The 22,433-nt window shown below is 40.5% G+C and overlaps 1 protein-coding gene across 7 annotated transcripts in view; it reads left to right on the forward strand.

Annotated features, from left to right (window-relative positions):
* PAN3 (poly(A) specific ribonuclease subunit PAN3) overlaps window positions 1–22,433 on the forward strand; it is a 120,409-nt gene that overhangs the window by 54,701 nt on the left and 43,275 nt on the right. For 6 of the 7 annotated variants that reach the window (XR_012158470.2, XM_073340702.2, XM_073340719.2 and 3 more), the window contains 2 exons: window positions 2,801–2,962; window positions 16,698–16,848. Coding sequence is in view for 6 of the 7 variants with exons in the window: in XM_073340702.2 (XP_073196803.2) it covers window positions 2,801–2,962; window positions 16,698–16,848 (313 nt within the window). In the remaining variant the exon portion in view is untranslated. The remainder of the gene's footprint in view (window positions 1–2,800; window positions 2,963–16,697; window positions 16,849–22,433) is intronic. The other variant, XM_073340709.2, reaches the window with a different exon arrangement.

Here is a 22,433-nt window from a genome sequence, read left to right on the forward strand (position 1 = left end):
CATAAAACCTGGATTCAGTTTCAGTGTAGTGCTCTGGAATCTGAATCTAGTTGTAAAGGAAACAGCCTTCCTCTGGTTTAACTGCTTGGCTCAGTTTCTCTTTTGTTTTAGTTTTCCTTTTCAAAATATTTATATTTATAGATCACCTTTCATTTTGAAGGATCCATAAGCCTTTCATAAATATATGTGAGCTTCAACACTGAGGAGAGTGGATGGTTGGGACATAGTACTTGATATAGCAGTGAAGGCCGAGGTGCTAGTTTGGTCAAGGACATTGAGACAAACCCATCATGAAAAATACAGTAAAATTTTCAATATTTATGCAGAGAAAAGACATATTTTGTCTCGCCCAAAAGATCCTGTATTGAGTATACCTTACCAGAAATTCAGACACATTGCTATTTCCAGTCTCCCAAATGGACAACTGATCATTAGCATTACTGTAATGCACTCATACTCAAAATGTGGGGAGACTGTTGTCCTGTCATCACACAGTTTATATATTTCCATTTAGAGACATTGCAGAAGCCACTTACTCTCCTTTTGTACGTCAAGGATTCAAATTACTTGATCTTTAAGCAGCTTTATATCTTTATAACTTGAAGGTCAAAGTTGGGATCCTTCATCTTCTACTCTTAGTTAACTTGAACTATTTTTCTCAGAAGCAAGAATGTGAGGAGGCCAAATGCTGGAATTATTATTCAAGCAAAATGCCAACTGAATTCTGTAGGTATTTAGACTGGCTAAAAGTGTGACTCATAGGTTGTCAGGTGAACCCCCCCATAAACAGAGGCTCCTTTTGCAGCCTTCTGTGATAGTCTGGTTAAACTCATCTTACAGTGTTGGTGGCTTTGCATGAACAGGGGGAATCTCCTTCAATGAAGTTCTCATTTTGTCTAGCAAGGAACAATCTTTACTATGCATGTCCAGTTGTAAGCCGTTCAGTTTCCTAGAGAGACTAGTTACGTAGGTTTCTGCATGAAGGGGAGTAAATTTTTAGTTTATCTCCATCTATACAGGATCACAGTAAAACCTCCCTACATTTGCCAGTTGATACCTATTTCAGTAGATACCCCAAAAGGAAGACTTTTTATGAATAAGGATGAACTCTCTCCATGGTTTTTAAGAGTTCATATTACAAGTATAGAAGGAAGTAACAAAGGGAACCCAGGAGAGTTGATCCATATCCGTGCCATATCTCCTATCCGTGAAGTCATTACACGGGACCATGTATAACAGACATGCTGGTCTGATTCCAGACAGTTTCATATTTCTTCGTGTAACAAGTATTCAGAACGATTTGGGTATTTTAATGTAGAATGACTCTTGCTACAAGCTTGCTTTAGAGAGGAGACTATTGAAAAGTTTACATCCTTCATTCTGTGTGGGTAAAATATTCTAAAATAGATTAGCTGCTCTTTCCCTCCCTTTCATTGTCATGATTTTACCATAGCAGAACATCCTTTGATCATTTTGGAAGTTTAAAGCAGGTTCTTATCAAAATCCTAGACTTCTAACATTCTTCACATTCAGGCGACAACCTATTACCCAAACTAGAAGTCTTCTGAAAGCTGTTTTAGAACTGTTCAGTGACCAGTGTGAGATTTAAGTAATTGGTGGTCTCAATCCAGATCCTAGTGGCCAAGCAGCGCATTAAGACCCGTACTCATAGGTGTGGAAATTTATTCCCCAACTGATTGGTAGCAGCAGTAAAGAAGCCATGTTCTAAGTAAGTCTAAACTCTGAACTGTGTCCCTGCTGGTATTTGCTCTCTAGGCTAGGATACATTGATATGACATCATGGGGAAGTTTGCAGTGCCCTTGTGCTTTGCCTGTTTTTTTGGGTAAAGGGTTTCAGTTTCCAGAGCTCTTTTCATAAAAATTCAATGAAATGCTTTAAAGTCCATCTACTGGTTTTCATAATCAGGGTACTAGGGTTGTCTGTATTGTTGAGTCACAACCACCTTTTGCATGTTTGCTTTTTTAAAAAACGCATGGTTTGCTTTCTTGAGTGACTGGAGTCCATTTCACATATTCTTCCATTATTGTATTTCATGTCTGTCTTCATCTAGGAAGATAGTTGGAATTAGTCTTCTGACTATTAATTTGGACAGGTGGAAGACCTTTTGTCTAGTTCCATGAGTTCTGTTGTAAATGGCTTCAAAATTGTCTTATGTTTTGAAATTTCCTTTAAGGCCCCATTCTTTTTTTCTTTCAAGAAAGAGCTGTGGCAGCCTTGAACGTAAATATTTGTTTTGCCTTTGAATGTTTTTTCATTAAGCTGATTTCCTGTTGCTTGATGGATGCCTTTGACCCTTCCCAAGGAAAGTGTCGGAGTTCAGTATCATGATGTGGTTGAAGGTATGTGCTAGAGGAATATAGGTTGGAAGGTACCATGGGTCTCTGTCTAAAACCTCTGCACTTGTTCTGCCACAACAGTGTCTGCTTTGTGGGATAAAAACAGGGAGTGTCAATGGAAGAGTTTTGCAAAACATAATTTTTCATTTTTATGAAATTCACCAAACTGTATGCACAGACTTCAGTGGCTGACTTCTGTTGCAATGGTTTGCTTACAAATACTCTACCTCTGCCTTAGTTGTTTTCCTTTCCTTTCCAAGGCATTGTTAGTTAGAGCCTCATAGTCGGGATTGAAGGGCAACAGTCTCAGATAAATTTTACTTGCAAATTGTTTCCTATTCCACCAATCCAGAGATCATCCTGAGATGTTCTACCTATTTTAGCTTAGTTCTAGACTGAGGGATGTTAGGAGTGGCCTGGTTTCTCTCCTTCTTTTTCGTAGCCAAGGAAGTATCGACTGGGGATGCTGGAGGAGAGGATAGTTCCGGTGGGATCAAAGGCACGAAAATCAAAGAACGCTATTGGCTGTCTGGCTGACAGGTGTAAAACAGGAGTACCCATCAATATGGTTTGGTGGAACAGAGTCACAGAAAACAATTTTCAGGTAAAATTACTTTTTACTAGTCACTTTTCAGTATCTTGGATGCTTTATTTTACATTTTAAAAAAAATGTTGGAAACAGTTACTCAAAGCAGGGGTTGAAATTGGGCCAGAAGCTCAAACAATAAAATAAGTGTAGTTGCCCCCAGGACAAATGCTCTCTGGCATTTTATTGTCTGTCCCCGCTCCCATTCAGAGGTTTGGTTTTGTTTGTTTGTTTACTGTTCTAATTTGTGGAGGAGATAACAGACTTGCATTCTTTCTAACCTATTAAAATAAGACACCATACTTTACATTTCTGAGTGAGGTACATTTCTGATGGAAAGAATTTCGTTATATCCATCGCAAACATCTAATATTGTAGGCTTTTTTGCATTGAATATTAAAGTAGAAAAGTTTAAATGCACAAAAGTCAGAAAACTTCACAATTTAACTTTGCTATTTGAACCTTCTAAATTTCCTGGCTGTCTTGTGCATTTAAATTGTCAAATTCAACATTGTATTAATAGTTCCTCCTCTTCTTCTTCCCCCCCATCCCCCCCGAATTACCATCAACTCAGTTTTTAAGAGAGGAGAGATTGTGCAGTGTTGAAGGTTATGATTGTATAAACTTGATAAAGTTAGAACTGAAAAGAGGTACTTAGAATGGAATGATCGTATTAACCTTAACTATTGTGTTGTAACTAGAGTTACCACCTGGTTGGTATTTGACCAGCCTGGCTTTTTTATGAATTTGCCAGTAAAATAATTTAATCTGACAGTTTTTTTAATGTAGAACTAAAGATTTCCATTATTATCACAATACACTAGGATATCTAATGTTAAAAGTTTGTGTCCAGCTAAAAATGCTGCAGTGTTGCCACTTACACAGTTTAAGTAAGAAAATGATGTTATCATTCTTATCTGTGTGTTATCTCGCTAGATACTCAAGTTGCTCTTGAAGAGGCCAGTGTTACTGAGTTGCCTTGTGGTTGTGGAGGGCGAGGGGTGCCATTTTTTTGTATTTCAGAAGTGGTAACCCTAGGTGTAATTCCTATTGCTTAAAACTTCCGTAACACTTGCGATTAATGTTTGCTCTGAGAACAGTCTTCTACCTCACAGTGGTGTTGAGGTATTATTTTCCTATTTGAGTTAGAAAGATAAAGGTTAAATGACTTGCTTAAGGCATGCAGTGAATCAGTGGTAGAGGTGGAATTAGAACTCTGAAGCTCTCAGGCTTTTGTTCAATATATCACTCTGTTTTGTGACTCGTAGGGGCACAAACCGCACATAATTCACTAGGGGCCACCTGCTAGGTGAGAGGAAGAGGGGGAATGGCAGAATTCCCATCCCCAAACTCAACAGGGAAAGGCAAGGAAGGAGTTGCCCGCTCTTTCTCCCTCCTGCTCCTGCAGTTGCCACCTCTTCTCCTTTTCCATTGTAATTTAGTTTGGGATTTTCATCTGGTCCATTTGCCCAGCTCTAGAGTAAGAAAGCTAAAAATGCTATGGGGGAGGCAGTGGACTAGAAACCTAAATATTCAGGCCTCCTCCTTGCCACCCTTCTCTTCTAAGTTTTTCCCTCCTGAATTGTAAAGGAGTGAGGTTCTTTGGTCCTAGTAGTGCCCCCAGGTCTTTGAGTTTAAATTGGCAATAGGCTGGGACTGCAGTGTGGGTCAAGGGGCTTGGAAGGGCAGAGGAACAATATCCCATAAATCCAAGTTCCTTACTACACATAGCCAGGGCCAGTGCAACAGTCGGTTATTAATGTGGCACATAAGACGTGAGGCTGTGTATTCTACAGTGTGCTTTCCTGCTTGAAGATACTTTCTTTGAGAGAGAGAAAGAGCGAGAGCACTCTTTGTGGATGACGAAGGGAAGACTATTCCAGGTGTAGAGGGCAGAATACATGAATCAGAGCAGGAAGATGAGACAAAAGGAGTTGTATGGTGAAAAGCATAGGGAAGGAAAGAGAAAAATGGAGAGATGAGCAGAGACTTTAGGTGAGAGCAAAATTGTATAGGGCCTTCTAGGTGGAGAATGAAAAGCTGAATTTCAGCTTTGGTTGAATTCTATAACAAGATTGTTCCTTATATATGTTGAAGTTCTAGTGAGTTTTTGTGAGGGTGACTTTGAAAGTACCGATATTAAACTTTTCTGTTTTAACACAAGGGGGAGAAGAGAAAATTATTCTTAAAAAAATAGAAACTAACTGTTAAATCACAAATAGGCAATAGTAATTGGGCAAGTTTGGTTCCTGAAATTACCTTTAAATTAACATGTTGAAACTGAGATTTCAAGTTGACTGTGTCCTAATTCAGCATGTCCATAATCCACAAATAAGGTTGATGCCTTACCAACATTTTGAAGATATGTAGTTCAAAAATAGCTTTTCTGGTCTGAAAATAGTGTAGGATGATTAAACAGTAGTGACTAGGGAGGGCATTTAGTGGTTACTGGAGGTGTTGAAAGCCTGTGCTGAAGCTAAAGTTCTTATCTTAGCCTCTTAAGTCCCTGGAAGAACTCAGCCTCAAGTCATAATTGCTAATATAATTTATGAAAATATAATATACCGTTAAGGTGACTTGTACATTCAAATGGACATAGGGGTTTATTTGCAGGTTTTTCTTATCTGTTGAAGATCTATAACTAATACAAACCAGGATTCCAGCTTAACATTCCAATAACTTTTCATTTTGGTATTCTTAAAGTTCACATACTCATTTGAATGTACAGCCATTGAAATACCTGATTCGGATTGTGGAAACAGGATTAAATTTATTTGAAAGGTGCAACATAAGTGCTATCTTTAATATGTTGCTATGGTCAGAAAAGCAGCTGAAAGAGGACAGAAACTATTTAATATGGTCATGAATACACAAGGGTCAGATCAATTTTATGTTAGTGGCAGTAAGCTTATGCTACTTCTTACAGCTGTAAGCATTGCACAGTCAACACTGTTGTGCAGAAAGTGAGCTGGATTCTATTCAATTTTGTGCTTCAAAAGGTTACTAAATTCCTTTTCAGGACTAAATTCTACCCTCAGTTACAAAACATCCATGGCTACTTCAGTTCTGTCCCTTGTGTGTATGCAGAAAGTAGGGTGTATTATTACATGATCACACAACACGCATGCAGTAATATGAAATACTGTGTAAAATGGTAAGAAAAGGTTCAGTTTAAACATACAGCTCAACATACCTGTAACTGTTTTTTGGGGGGAGGAGCAATACTATAATTCATGGTAAGAGTGATCTGCAGAAGAAATGGGTAGAATCCATTTAATTTAGGAGAGATGTGTTGTTTGTTTCTATTAAACAGCCTAAACAGGCATTCTGCACAAATGGGGTGGTGGGGAGAGGTTTGTTTTTAATGTCCCTTGCAACCTCCAGTCTCAGGCTGGCTGCTCTGATGTTCCAGAGTGTTTAATTCTCAGATGTCATAATTATCAAAAAACTCAAATGGAATAGCAAGCACCTGCATAGGGACTTGGGTAAGTGAGGTTCATTATTGGGTACACCTGTCTGTTTTTAAAGATTACTTGGAATATAAAAACCATTTTGAAAAGCATGCCATAAAGGGAGATAACTGCCTCGAATAGCATGGGTACAGTGTAATGGAGTTCTTTCCGAACAGTGACCTTAAAGGATTATTCAGTTTGGGATGTTTGAACAGATCAGCATGAATTTGGAGGTGGTGGGTAGGAGTAGTAGTAATAATAATAAAAAAGATCAAAAAGGCTTTACTTCAGATTTTTAACAAGGTAAGTACATTCGACCGCATACTTCTGAAATAAATGGAATCTATATCTGCTTTGATCTGATAGGATTTGTGCATGGAGCTAATATAGCCATGCAGTACACCAGCCACAGCCTTTTAAAGGCACAACCCATATTTCTACAGCTGTTTTTACTATGCATACAGGAGACAAATTTGTTAAAGTATTCCTTTTGAACAATGTAGTTTTTTACTACCTGCTGCAATAGATTTGATTTAAATTAAATGTTGTCTCCCTTCTGGCCTGGTGCAGTAGGCTGTAACTGACTTCTTGGTGCAGAAAGTGAGGTGGTAGCACCAGAATGTTCTCATGTTCACACCGCACCATGCTATATTTATCAGTCTGCTAGGGGGGAAATCTACAGTGTTCATTAACGACAACATATGTGTACATTTTACATTCAGTTAAGTTTCTGTTGAACGCTGTTTCTGTGTCCCCACTTTAGACTTTTGAAACTGGCCTTTGTCATAGAAAATCTGACACACACAAAATCCTCATTTATTGTCTGAACTATTTTACAGCTAGTCAGAATAAAGCATTAGAAAATACACAGTTGGGAACTATTCTGCACTAGCAGGGGGATGGACAATATGAGAGGAATGGTCTTGAGGATAAGACATTGGCCAGGAGCTCTGGATTCAGTTTTCTGCTCTGCTACCTATTGGACAAATCACTTAAATGGTGGTGTTGGCTTACTTTTAGTGCTTGATTGAAATTTCAGAACTACAGCCAGTACTTCATGGGTTTGTTTGTTTTTTAAAAGTCACACTGTTCCATTACTTTATCCATACTCTTTGAGCAGCAGACATCCCTTGTAGATGATCATAATGGTCCCTTCAGGCCTTAAAGTCTGAGTCTGTTAGGTTCTCTAAATATATTCAGTAAATGGCTTTGTGAATCTTTTCTTCTACCTTCCTGTCACTGTTCAAGGAAACTGCATCTGCATGCCCTCTACCCCTGCTTCCCCCTCCTCCCTGGTCCATTAAGGGCATCCACTGTAGACTCCTGGCTCCTCAGCCATCACCTCTCCTGTGCAGAGACTCACTTCTGTTTCCCTCCTGACCCAGGGGATCTTTTCAGGGATTGGTTCTTGGCCATACATTATTTAATACTTTTATCAATGCCTGGAAGAAAACACAAAATCATCACTGATAACATTTGCGGATTACACAAAAATTGGTGGAGTGGTAAATAATGAGGAAGAGTTCACTGTTTCAGAGTGATCTGGATTGCTTGGTAAGCTGGGCATAAGCAAATATGTGTTTTAATACAGCTAAATGGAAAAGTATACATCTAGGAACAAAGAATATAGGCCTTGCTTATGAAGTGGGGGACTATATCCTGGGAAGTAGTTACTCTGAAAAAGATTTGGTGGTGGAGGTGGATAAGCAGCTGAAAATGAGCTCCCAGTGTGACTCTGTGGCCGAAAGAGCTAATGTGATCCTATGATATAAACGGTAGAATCTTGAGTAGGAGAAGAGACGTTATTTTACCTTTTTTCAGCACTGGTGCAACTTTTGGTTTAGTACTGTGTCCAGTTCTGGTGCCCAAAATTGAAGAAGGATGTTGAGAAACTGGAGAAAGTTCAGAGAAGAGTCACGATAATGAGTAAAGGATTAGAAAACATGCCTTATAATGTTAGACTTTCGTTTAACAAAGAGAAGGTTAAGGGATGACTTGATTTACAGTCTGTAGGTATCTACATGGAATTTAATAGTGGGCTCTTCCGTCTAGCAGAGAAAGGTATAACAGAACCCAGTGGCTGGAAGTTGAAGCTAAACAAATTCAGACTAGAAATAGGCATACATTTTTAACGGTGAGAGTAATTAACTGCTGGAATAATTTATGAAGGGTCATGGTGGCTTCTCCATCACTGGCAATTTTTAAATCAAGATTGGATGCTTTTCTAAAAGTATTTTTTTTATTCATTTATTCATTTATTCTAAAAGATTGGATGCTTTTTTAGGAATTATTCTGGGGTAGTCTTATGGCCTGTACTATACAGGAGGACAGACTAGATGATCACAGTGTTCCCTTTTGGCCTTAGAATCTCTGAAGCAAGCACATTTATTCTTAAGGTGAAAGCATAAGAGAAAATATACTAAAAACAAAAAAAGAAGCTACACGCATGCTAAAAAGCTTACCCCCAACTCGAGCACGAGGGTCTGGTAGGTGTCAGTCCTTCAAACCCTTTTTTGCAAGGATTGTGACTCCTTCTTGGACAGCAGGTCCTATCTGCTTGCTGGATCAGAAAGAAGGCCCTGGGGTAGTTTAAAATCAAGCTGTTTTATCCAAAAGGCCTTCCTTTGTCTTTTGGTTTGTGGAGAATCCAGTTTGACCTAATATGTGAGCTGCCCCAGAGGTGATACCTCTCTGAGGCAGAACTACAACCTGACTGGTTTGCCTTAATCAGCATCCACTATTTTTAGTTCCTGGGGGAGCTGTGGTAGCCCTCCCCCTGGGAGTACAACACAATCCTACATATAAACCCTTTGTTTAAAACAATGGACCCCAAATATACTTGAACTTAATTCAGTAAGGTTTCCCAAGGATATGTAGGAAATTGCCGTTGTCACGCTGCTCTTTCTTGCTTCTAGGTTACTCTTACTCTGATTGACTAGCAATTTTAGCCCCAATTTTTGAGTTTGTTTAATCTGAGGCAAAGCGTTATTGAAATAATATGCTTTGCAAACCACTGCCTTAATCTTGTGGATGCAAGATAGCATCTTTAATTACCTTCTTCTTTACAGCATTGTCCTCTCTTCTGATTATAGGTTTTGTTTTGTTTTTTAATGATTATCAAAAAAACCTAGGTGTTTAGAAGCTGGTAAAATTCCTTGTGCTACTATTTCTAAATTTAAAAACTTTGAACTTGCAAGAGAGAAGCTAGCAGTAAAGAGCTCCCCCTTCTCCCAACAGGTTTCTTAATGTGCTGGTGGTGTGGATAAGTAGCTGAACATGAGCTCTGTGTGCCTCTGCTTACACAATTCTTATAAGAAATTCAGAACCTATTAAAATTTTTCAAAAAAGTATCTCAGAAATGTGGTTAGGAATACCTCTTTCTTTCTGAACATGTTAACGCCAAATACATGTTGGTTACTCACAATCTAAAGGATGTTATTCAATCCAACTTCTGTCAGAAAACTCGGTAAAGTTCCACTCAGAAAACAGTAAAAATGACTTTGTGAGTTTCTGTATTGTGTTAGAGATTTTCATGTCAAATATGTTGAATTGCTGATCCTGCACCCTCTGCCAGGATTCAGAGGGTCAAACTGGGTTCTTTGTGGTTTTGCACATGACCACAAAAAAAAAGGACACTGCTTTCTGTGGAGTATCATAAGTGTAACAGATTGGAATGAAGTAAATTTTTTTTGTGTCTAAGAAAGTAAGTCTCCCCTCGCTTTCAGTTAGGAAAAGACTTAAACGAAAGTGCAACAAGCCTGTCTTAAACCATAATAAATGTTCTCTGCCTTTTTCAGCAGTTTAAATGGTTCTAAAAATCACACCTTAAATTAAACCATTGCAATTTCCACATGTAGTCAAGGGTGAAGTGTCCCTTCAGAGTGGAATCATTCTTATTTCAGTATAGTGTGTTAAACTAATCCACATAAAACTGTAGTGATGCACTTGTTTTCTTTTTGACTATTTAAAGCAATCCCATCCCCTTTTGGGCTGAAAACTCTCGACTTGGGCTTATTATTGACTCAGACTTAATCAAAAGTTTCTTAAAATTTAATTTGGTGTTTTGAGTTGCCAGAGTTTGACAAGGATGTTTTTTCAGGTATAAGAACCTTCTTGGGTACTTACTTAGAGCATTAATAACTGATTTCTTAATCTTTCATTCAAAATTAGCATATACCTGGTAGTTGGCATTGAGTACATTTTGTGAAGTTTGGAAAAGAACACTGAAATGAAATAGCAAGCATAGACAAGTAACAGTGATATGTCACTTTCTTGACCATTTTGAATGTGCAGCCTGTCTATGTTAAACATGTAGTCATATATCTAAAAGCCAGAAAATTAAATAAAATTTCATTGATTTCAAGTGATTACAAATTAAAGATGCACATGTAACAAGGAACTCGGACGCAGAAAAATCACACTAATGTAATGTGGCACTATAGCTGAGAGCTTACACATTCAGGAAATTTGTCTGTTCTTAAAAGCTTTTGTCAACTGGTGTGTAACATGGCAGTTAAGCGAGCTCTGGGAACTAAACGTCTGATTTCCTGATCATGATGTTATATTAAATTATTAAAAAATATTGCTTGTTTGTGACTGTGTAGAACGTTTTACTGTTATAAACCATTATAATCAGAATTTTAACCTACTTGTTTTTCTGATCAATGGGTATGGAGCCAAGTGGGTTAGAAATTGGAAGCATGTTTAAATCCTCAAATCTCTTCTTTGACCAGCATAGAAGAGGCAGGTGAGTGCGTGAGTGACTAAAAAGGCCAATAGGATATTGCTATTCATCAAGCGATATAATGTCAAATCAAGGGTATTTTTTTGCAGTTTCATTATAAAGTACTATTTAGATTATATATGGAGAATAGCATCCAGATGCAGCCACCTAATTTGGATAAACTGAAGTATTCATAGAGTGACAAAAGTGGGAACATTCGGAGTAGAATTTCATTTTAAAATGTTTGAACCTACTGGTTGCTGTTATACAGACCAGAACTTGGGTACCTAAATTTGTGTAATATATTTAGGAATTTACAGTGGTATGATTTTATAGACAGTAGAATGGGCTTCCATTTGAGCTGAGGGAGTTAAGTATTAATCACTTGTGGGTTTTTGGAAGTTGCCCACTTTTTAGGAGGCAGTAGGGAATTTTTGCTGATCAGAGTTTCTTGGATGCATTTTTGGTTTTGACTGCATTTTGTTTTTGTTCATTGAAGGACAGGTGTTTTAATTTCACAAAATGTTTTGACATGGTAGAATTTTCATCACAGTATTGTAGACATGAAGGGTTCATGATCTGCTTGTAACTGTAAACTATTTTTCTATGGACTTTGTCATTCTTTGAGATGATGCAATTTAATTTGATTCTACAAGCTTTTCACCTGTTTTCAGACACTGTTTGAATGATGTTGCTTGATGAATTTACAGTAGTAGTATTGTATTTGAAAACTCTTTTTCCCCTCAGTGCATCCTCTTTCTCTTCACTTTCTGCAGTCTCTTCATCTAACTGACTACATGCATGTTTGCCTGATCTTACTTCAGGCTGTTAAAGACCATATTTCATTCTACAGTTATTCCTCTACCTAAAACGTTCAGGTGTCTGTCTAGAACTTTCCCTTTGCGTTTAAATGCATTTAAAATTGCCGGTTATAATTAACTTTCATTTTATTTTCCTGTCTTGGTTTAGATTTTATTGATTTTTTTTCGTTACCCAGACTTTACAACTCCTTTAGCATCGTAGATGAACACCTTTGTACCCTTATGAGTCCAGGTATTTTAATTCTCCTGTCTGCACTTTTGGTTGTGACTAAAATAGGACAGTTCTCTATTGACTGTGCTTCAGATTTAATATTCACACATATGCACAAATTGACTCCTACCTAAAACAGATTATTTTTTGGTATGAATTTATCTTGGTCATAGGGCTGGAATGTAGGAATGCAACAGAGCTCCATTCCAAATCCGTTGCTGGCTGTTGGACTATTTTTTGTGATTTTAAATTTTTGAGTATTATCTATCTTGTTGCAGTGTCCAGATTTAGCCTTCCTTTCTAGTAGTTTCAAATATTATATTCCACAGTGTGGCTGAAGTGTCTAACTGGAGGCTCATTTCTTTTAATTTATTTGTAATACCAGAAGCATTTAAAACAATGTTTTCAATAATTTTCTTCAGCGTCCATCTTTGTTGTCATGTCTTCCATCTAATGTGTGTGAAATGAACAAATGATTTTCTTTGGGACTTGGTTTTCTCACTTTTGTGGAAAAGTGTACAACTTAGTAACTTAACTAATCTAAATTATAAAACTCATAATCTTTTATTTCAACTACCTAAAAAAGTATGGTCCATACCTCATTTAATTGCTGTGAGGGTGTGGGTTTTTTAGTTTTGTTTTTTGTCAACCATTACCTTGTCAACAGCCTGCTGTCCATTCAAAGTTCCGCTGCTAACGTATTCTTTCTGATTTTTTCACTCTTTTTACCTCTTTTATTCAGGCAATTGTAGCAGTTCCCTTTGAATTTGAGAATGTATACTTAAATTTGCCAACTAACACTTAATGATCTTCAGGTTATACACCTCTGCTTGTAGAATTTTGTTCATTTTTATTTTTATTTTCTACTCTTAACTTCACATGTTTTCTGTCCACTTAAGTTTATTTTAGATGGATATCCTGTAGTGTACTTTATGCCCATCTAGAACCAGTTTATATTTTTTTCTCCTATGAAAAACATACTTTTTTAAAATGCAAGTTCAAAACCAATAATTTTAATTGTTTTAAAGAAAGTGTTCAAATGCCTTGCTTACTTCAGGGTGTTCAACTGTTGCCTGTTGTAGGGGACAATCTTGGTTCGAGCGATCATGAGCTAATTCAGTTCACACTGAATGGAAGGATTAACAAAAATAAATCTGCAACTAGGGTTTTTGATTTCAAAAGGGCTGACTTTCAAAAATTAAGGAAATTAGTTAGGGAAGTGGATTGGACTGAAGAATTTATGGATCTAAAGGCAGAGGAAGCCTGGGATTACTTTAAATCAGAGCTGCAGAAGCTATCGGAAGCCTGCATCCCCAGAAAGGGGAAAAAATTCATAGGCAGGAGTTGTAGACCACGCTGGACGAGCAAGCATCTCAGAGAGGTGATTAAGGAAAAGCAGAACGCATACAGGGAGTGGAAGATGAGAGGGGTCAGCAAGGAAAGCTACCTTATTGAAGTCAGAACATGTAGGGATAAAGTGAGACAGGCTTAAAGTCAAGTAGAGCTGGACCTTGCAAAAGGAATTAAAACCAATAGTAAAAGGTTCTATAGCCCTATAAATAAGAAGAAAACAAAGAAAGAAGAAGTGGGACCGCTAAACACTGAGGATGGAGTGGAGGTCAAGGATAATCTAGGCATAGCCCAATATCTAAACAAATACTTTGCCTCAGCCTTTAATAAGGCTAAAGAGGATCTTGGGGATAATGGTAGCATGACAAATGGGAATGAGGATATGGAGGTAGATATTACCATATCTGAGGTAGAAGCGAAACTTGAACAGCTTAATGGGACTAAATCAGGGGCCCCAGATAATCTTCATCCAAGAATATCAAAGGAATTGGCACATGAAATTGCAAGGCCATTAGCAAGAATTTTTAATGAATCTGTAAACTCAGGGGTTGTACCGTATGATTGGAGAATTGCTAACATAGTTCCTATTTTTAAGAAAGGAAAAAAAAGTGATCCGGGTAATTATAGGCCTGTTAGTTTGACATCTGTAGTATGTAAGGTCGTGGAAAAAATTTTAAAGGAGAAAGTAGTTAATGACATTGAGGTCGATGGTAAATGGGACAGAATGCAACATGGTTTTACAAAAGGTAGATCATGCCAAGCCAACCTGATCTCCTTCTTTGAGAAAGCAGCAGAATTTTTAGACAAAGGAAACGCAGTGGATCTAATTTACCTAGATTTCAGTAGGGCGTTTGATACCGTGCCACATGGGGAATTATTAGTTAAATTGGAAAAGATGGGGATCAATATGAAAATTGAAAGGTGGATAAGGAATTGGTTAATAGGGAGACTACAGCGGGTCCTACTAAAAGGTGAACTGTCAGGCTGGAGGGAGGTTACCAGGGGATCGGTTTTGGGACCAGTCTTATTTAATCTTTTTATTACTGACCTCGGCACAAGAAGTGGGAGTGTGCTAATAAAGTTTGCTGATGGTACAAAGCTGGGAGGTATTGCCAATTTAGAGAAGGACCGGGAAATCATACAGGAAGATTTGGATGACCTTGTAAACTGGAGTAATTGTAATAGGATGAAATTTAATAGTGAGAAGTGTAAGGTTATGCATTTAGGGATTAATAACAAGAATTTTAGTTATAAGCTGGGGACGCATCAATTAGAAGTAACGGAGGAGGAGAAGGACCTCGGAGTATTGGTTGATCATAGGATGACTATGAGCCATCAATGTGATATGGCCGTGGAAAAAAAGCTAATGCAGTCTTGGGATGCATCAGGCAAGGTATTTCCAGAAGAGATAAGGAGGTTTTAGTACCATTATACAAGGCACTGGTGAGACCTCACCTGGAATAGTGTGTGCAGTTCTGGTCTCCTATGTTTTAAGAAGGATGAATTCAAACTGGAACAGGTACAGAGAAGGGCTACTAGGATGATTTGTGGAATGGAAAACCTGTCTTATGAAAGGAGACTCAAGGAGCTTGGCTTGTTTAGCCTAACTAAAAGAAGGTTGAGGGGAGATATGATTGCTCTCTATAAATATACCTGAGGGATAAATACCGGAGAGGGAGAGGAATTATTTAAGCTCAGTACCAATGTGGACATAAGAACAAATGGATATAAACTGGTCATTGGGAAGTTTAGACTTGTAATTAGACGAAGGTTTCTAACCATCAGAGGAGTGAAGTTTTGGAATAGCCTTCCAAGGGAAGCAGTGGGGGCAAAAGACCTATTTGGCTTTAAGATTAAACTCGATAAGTTTATAGAGGAGATGGTATGATGGGATAACATGATTTTTGGTAATTTATTGATCTTTAACTATTCATGGTAAATAGGCCTAATAGCCTGTGATGGGATGGGATCTGAGTTACTACAGAAAATTCTTTCCTGGGTATCTGGCTGGTGAATCTTGCCCATATGCTCAGGGTTTAGCTGATCGCCATATTTGGGGTCGGGAAGGAATTTTCCTCCAGGGCAGATTGGAAGAGGCCCTGGAGGTTTTTCGCCTTCCTCTGTAGCATGAGGCAGAGGTCACTTGCTGGAGGATTCTCTGCTCCTTGAAGTCTTTAAACCACGATTTGAGGACTTCAGTAGCTCAGACATAGGTAAGAGGTTTTTCGCACGAGTGGGTGGGTGAGATTCTGTGGCCTGCGTTGTGCAGGAGGTCGGACTAGGTGATCATAATGGTCCCTTCTGACCTTAGTATCTATGAATCTATATTGTCTATGGTGTAGCAACTAGCAGTTTGTTAAAGGTGCTATGTAAATGGAGTAAATAACTTAGTCTATGTCTACACTGGAGACCTTACAGCTGTTGCTGTAAGATCTGTTGTGTAGCTGCTCTGTGCCAACGGGAGAGATCTTTCCTGTCAACATAATTAAACCACACCCGAGAGGTGGTAGCTATGTTGGCGGGAAAAGCTCTCCCGCTGGCATAGTGCTGTGCACGCTACCACTTATGTCAGCAAAACTTATGGCCCTCAGCAGTGTGGTTTTTTTATACCCTTGAGTGATATAAGTTTTGCCAACGTAAGTGGTAGTGTAGACATGGCCTAAATCAGAAGGGAGCTGTACTTCCCCAAAAAAAGAAACACACAAACCTGTTTGAAACAGAGAAAGAAATGACCTTTCTTTAGTAGAAGTGGTTTTTACAACTTAAATTTGAAACTCTTTCTCAGTTCTGAGGTACTTTCAGCAGTCTAGTTCCCTAAAATACTTCAGTGTAGTGCCAATCTGTGCAGCGATGTTAGGGCTTTCCCATTACAAAGTCTGTTCTCAAAAGGTCCATAATACTAAAATATAAGAGATTTTTGAGAAATCTTTTGCAAAGATGTTCTATAAATTCATAACTCAGATGTTCATAAGGCTAGCACAATAATGCTACTTAAGATGTAAGGTAGAAGGTAACTTTAAAATCTGTTTATGCAATGTAGTTTTCTATATCTATTCAGACAAGCTGTATGCAAATCTTTAAAATGTCCCCTACCCTCTGATATACTTGCTTAGAAAGTTTTTTGAGCTTAATAGGCATTATCTATATTTTCACACTTGAAATAAACATTAACTTACTGTATTTGATTTTTAAACAGACACCAAATCCTACTGCAAGTGAGTTTATTCCAAAAGGTGGATCAACTTCCAGGCTGAATAATGTGTCTCAGTCAAGTATGTCTGCCTTCTCTCAAGCCTTGTTCTCTCACCCTTCCATGGGAAGTCCTGCTACTGCTGGACTAGCTCCAGGTAAGTTGGGAATAATGATTTGTAGTATAGCTATTTATATTTAATCTACATGTCAAATTTAACCCCATTTAAAACTAGGAGTAAAGTTTTCAGTGTATAGTATATTCCTGGTTTAGCTCTTAATTTAAAATCCTTAGTGCCAATAATAGTACAATATCTTGAAATAACTTTCCTACTAATTTACTACTACAGTACACCCTCTCTATAATGCCCTTCATAATAACACACCTTCAGATATAATGAACGTGGTCCCTGGATCCCACCTTGAGCCCCACCACTGCGACAGGGCTGGAGGAGTTATTGCCTCCCCTTCCCCCCCACTGTGGGTCTCTTTTGTTATAGCTTGGGTGTACTGTATACAATAAATGCTTTTTATTTCTAGGATAGGTATTGTGGATGTAATAATACATTGACACTTAAGCCTTGTCTACACTAAAGGGAAAAGTAAATCCGACTCCCCTTACTTTTCTTGATATGGTGGAGTATAGGAGTCAACGGGAGAGCAATCGGCAGTCGATTTAGCAGGTCTTCCCTAGACCCGCTAAATTGACGGCCAATGCATCGATCACTGCAAAGTCGATCCTCTGGTAAGTGTAGACAAGCCCTAAGATTAAAGCTAAAGATTTAAGAAAATTCTTACTTTCTTTAGTGTTAGAAAATAAGATTTAAAATCACTTGGCTTTTTAAAAATTAATTCTACTGATACCGTTTGTCTTATTGTGTAATCTCAGTTTGCAACCCATAGTTAGGGTTCTGTTTCCAATTATTTTCAGTTTTAAAAACTCCTATAAAAATGTGTTGCATGCAAATCGTGGAATTCAAAGGTGTTCTGGAAATAAAAACAGTTAGAAAATTTCAAGCAATTTGCACATTAGTTTTCCAAAGTTTGATAAAGCAAAGATATATTTTACTAGTTTCTAATTTTTGATAAAAAGCACATATGGGAATACTTGGACAATTTGAATATATACAAATCAGCAAGTCTGGATAACATACATCCCAGGTCTTTAAGGGAATTTGCTAATGTACATTCTTGAACCCCTGACCATTGCTTTTGACAAGTCATAGAGAACTAGGGAAGTACTAGAGCAGAGGTGGGCAAACTATGGCCTGGGGACCACATCCAGCCCTCCAGACATTTTAATCCGGCCCTCGAGCTCCCGCCGGGAAGTGGGGTCTGGGGCTTGCTCCCCTCTGGCACTCCAGCCAGGGAGTGGGATCAGGGTCTTGCCCCACTCCGCACGGCTCCTGGAAGCAGTGGCATGTCCTCCCTCCAGTCCCTATACATAGGGGCAGCCAGGGAGCTCCACATGCTGACCCCACCCCATACACCGCCCCCGCAGCTCCCATTGGCCCGGGAACCGCAGCCAGTGGGAGCTGCAGGGGCGGCGCCTGCTCACAGGGCAGCGCACAGAGCTGCCTGGCTGTGCCTCCATGTAGGAGCCAGAGGAGGACATGCCACTGATTCTGGGAGCTGCTGGAGGTAAGCATCGCCCGGAGCCCGCCCCCCTGCCCCTCTCCCATGCCCCTGCCCCAGTCCTGATTTCCCCCTCCCGCCCTCTTAACCCCTCGGTCCCAGCCCGGAGCACCCTCCTGCACCCCCAACTCTTCATCCCCACCCCAGAGCCCGCACCTCCAGCTGGAGCCCTCCTGCACCCCCAACCCCCAATTTTGTGAGCATTCATGGTCCGCCATACAATTTCCATAACCAGATGTGGCGCTCTGGCCAAAAAGTTTGCCCACCCCTGTACTAGAGGAATCAAAAAGAGCAATTGTTGGACATAATGCTCAGTCTTGACAGTTGCTGTCTGGCAAAACTAACTTCAGTCCTTCGTAAAATAATGGAAGAACTGTCTGTAACTATTTAGAAGAGAACAGAAAAATAAACACTAAATAGCACAGCTTTGCAAAGAACAAATCATGTTGAGAAAATTGTTATTTTTGTTGATCAAATTAACATAAGTGACGGATGACATAATGCAATAATTATATGTGAACTTTAGTAAGGTATAAAGTGCCATGCAGTCTGACTGGAAAACTGTCTTTTTGGTATGCATATGAACATTGTCATCTGGATTGAAAATTACCTGAAAGATTTAGTTGTACATAAAGATTTGTCTACACTAGGAAATTAGGTCGAATTTATAGAAGTTGGTTTTGTAGAAAGCGTTTTTATACAGTCGATTGTAGCTACCCACGCAAATGCTCTAAGTGTATGTAGTTGGCGGAGTGCGTCCAAAGTACTGAGGCCAACCATCAACTTCCGGAGCATTGCACCATGGGTAGCTATCCCATAGTTCCCGCAGTCTCCACTGCCCATTTGAATTCTGGGTAGAAGTCCCAATGCCTGATGGGGCTAAAACATTGTCACAGGTGGTTCTGGGTACATATCGTCAGGCCCCCCTTCCCTCCCTCCGTGAAAGCAATGGCAGACAATCGTTTTGCGCCTTTTTTCCTGGGTTACCTGTGCAGATGCCATACCCTGGCAAGCATGGAGCCCGCTCAGCTAACCATCACCATATGTCTCCTGGGTGCTGGCAGGCGCAGTACTGCATTGCTACACAGCAGCAGCTTATTGCCTTTTGGCAGCAGACAGTGCAGTATGGGTGCTCTTTTAACCGACCTCGATGAGGTCGGGGCGCCTGGGTAAACATGGGAGTGACTCAGCCAGGTCATTACCCTTTTGAGTTTCATCTCATGGCAATTCAGTCCTACCGGCAGTCCTACTGCACCGTCTTTTAATGAGCAGCCAGGAGATGATGATGGCTAGCAGTCATACTGCACTGTCTTCCGCTGAGCACCCAGGAGATGATGATGGCTAGCGGACGTACTGCACAGTCTGCTGCCAGCAAGATGCATAAAGGTAGATGAAGTGGATCAAACCAAAAAATAGACCAGATTTGTTTTTGTATTCATTTTCTCCTCCCTCCCTCCGTGAAATCAACGGCCTGCTAAACCCAGTTTTGAGCTCTATCCTTGAGGTTTTGAGTTCTATCCTTGAGGGGGCCATTCTGTTTCTCGCAAAGCCACCCCCTTTGTTGATTTTAATTCTCTGTAAGCCAACCCTGTAAGCCATGTTGTCAGTCGCCCCTCCCTCCGTCAGAGCAACGGCAAACAATCGTTTTGTGCCATTTTCCCTGGATTGCCAGAGTAGGAGCAGACGCCATAGTACAGCAAGCATGGAGCCCGTTCAGCTCACCACACCAGTTATGACCATTGTAAACACCTCGCGCATTATCGTGCAGTTCATGCAGAATCAGCACCTGAAAAACCAGGCAAGGAGGCGACGGAAGGGCGGTGATGAGGACATGAACACACTTTTCTCTAAAACCGCGTTCCCCCTGCAGTTTGGAGATCATGGTGTTAATGGGGCAGGGTCATGCCTTGGAACACCAATTCTGGGCCTGAGAAACAAGCACAGAGTGGTGGGACCACATAGTGTTGCAGGTCTGGGATGATTCCCAGTGGCTCCAAAACTTTTGCATGCATAAGGGCACTTTCATGGACCTTTGTGACTTGCTTTCCCCTGCCCTGAAGCTCAAGAATACCAAGATGAGAGCAGCCCTCACAGTTCACAAGCAAGTGGCAATAGCCCTGTGGAAGCTTGCAATGCCAGACAGCTACCACTCAGTCGGGAATCAATTTGGAGTGGGCAAATCTACTCTGGGGGTTGCTGTGATGCAAGTAGCCAATGCAATCATTGAGCTGCTTCTATCAAAGGTAGTGACTCTGGGAAATGTGCATGTCATACTAGTGGCTTTGCTGCAATGGGATTCCCAAACTATGGTGGGGCTATAGACGGAACACATATCCCTATCTTGGGACCGGACCACCAGGGTAGCCAGTACATAAACTGCAAGGGGTACTTTTCAATGGTGCTGCAAGCACTATTGGATCACAAGGGACGTTTCACCAACATCAGCGTGGGATGGCTGGGAAAGGTCCATGACGCTCACGTCTTCAGGAACTCTGGTCTGTTTAAATGGCTGCAGGAAGGGATTTACTTCCCAGACGAGAAAATAACTGTTGGGGATGTTGAAATGCCTAGTTATCCTTGGGGACCCAGCCTACCCCTTAATGCCCTGGCTCATGAAGCCATACACAGGCATCCTGGACAGTACTAAGGAGCTGTTCAACTATAGTCTGAGCAAGTGCAGAATGGTGGTAGTGTGTGCATTTGGATGTTTAAAGGGTCGCTGGCGCAGTTTACTGACTCGCTCAGACCTCCGCGAAATCAACATTCCCATTGTTATTCCTGCTGGCTGTGTGCTCCACAATCTCTGTGAGAGTAGGGGGGAGACTTTTATGACAGGGTGGGAGGTTGATGCAAATCGCCTGGCCGCTGAATACGCGCATCCAGACACCAGGACAGTTAGAAGAACACAGGAGGAAGCGCTGCGCATCAGAGAAGCTTTGAAAACCAGTTTCATGATTGGCCAGGGTACTGTGTGACACTTCTGTTTGTTTCTCCTTGATGAAAACCCGCCCCCTTGGTTGCCTCTAAATTCCCTGTAAGCCACCTGCCCTCCCCCTTCGATCACAACGTGCTTGCAAAGGAAATAGTCACTATCATTTAAAAAACATGTATTCTTTATCAATTGATTATAAAAATAGGGAGATAACTCACAAGGTAGCCCAGGTGGGGTGTGGGAGGAGGGAAGGAAAAAGCTACTTGTTGAGTGACAGCCTTCTGTTGCTTGGGCTGTCAGTGGTCAGGTGCCCGGAGTGCCCCCCCACCCCCGCATTCTTGGGCATCTGGGTGAGGAGGCTATGGAACTTGGGGAGGAGAGAGGGCGGTTAAGCAGGGGCTGCAGCAGCAGTCTGTGATCCTCCTGCCATTCATGAACCTCCACCAGATGCCAGAGCATGTCCGTTTGATTCCACAGTAGCCCCAGCGGTGCCTCATGCCTCCTCTGATCTTCCTGCCGCCACCTCTCCTCACGTTCATCGGCCACTGTCCTGTACTCTGCTATTGTGTCCCTCCACAAAGCTCTGTCAGTGCCAGATGACTGCATGAGCTCAGAGAACATTTCATCGCGTGTGCTTTTTTTTTCGACGCCTTATCTGAGATAGCCTTTGGGACGGAGGACGGCGGCTTGAAACACTTGCAGCTGCTGGAGGAAAAAAAGGGAGTGAAGTATTTAAAAAGATACATTTTACAGAACAATGGCTATACTCTTTCACAGTGAACAACACTATTCACATTACATAGCACATGTGATTTTGGTACAAGGTCACATTTTGCATCTTATATTGAGTGCCTGCGGCTTTGGTGTTAGAGGTCACGCAAGCAGGGCCGGGCAATAGAATTCGGCTTGCAGGCGGCCATGGTAAGCCATAGTCTTTTGGCTTCTGCAACCTTCATAACAGCAGCACCCTCCTTTCCCATACCAAGCAAAGCCCGTTGAGTTGGCCATTTAGTGCTGCGGTTTTCCTGTTAAAGTGCAGCAGCAGAAACCAAACTAACCCACTCCCCCCATCCAGTTCTCTGGGATGATTGCTTTTCCCCTCCCCCCACCGCCTGGCTGGTATCAGGGAAGATCCCTCAGGCATGGCGGAGAGTACCCCATCATCGGTCTCCCATC

The sequence above is a fragment of the Lepidochelys kempii genome, chromosome 1, assembly GCF_965140285.1.
Source record: "Lepidochelys kempii isolate rLepKem1 chromosome 1, rLepKem1.hap1, whole genome shotgun sequence".
In the NCBI taxonomy this organism is placed as follows: domain Eukaryota; kingdom Metazoa; phylum Chordata; order Testudines; family Cheloniidae; genus Lepidochelys; species Lepidochelys kempii.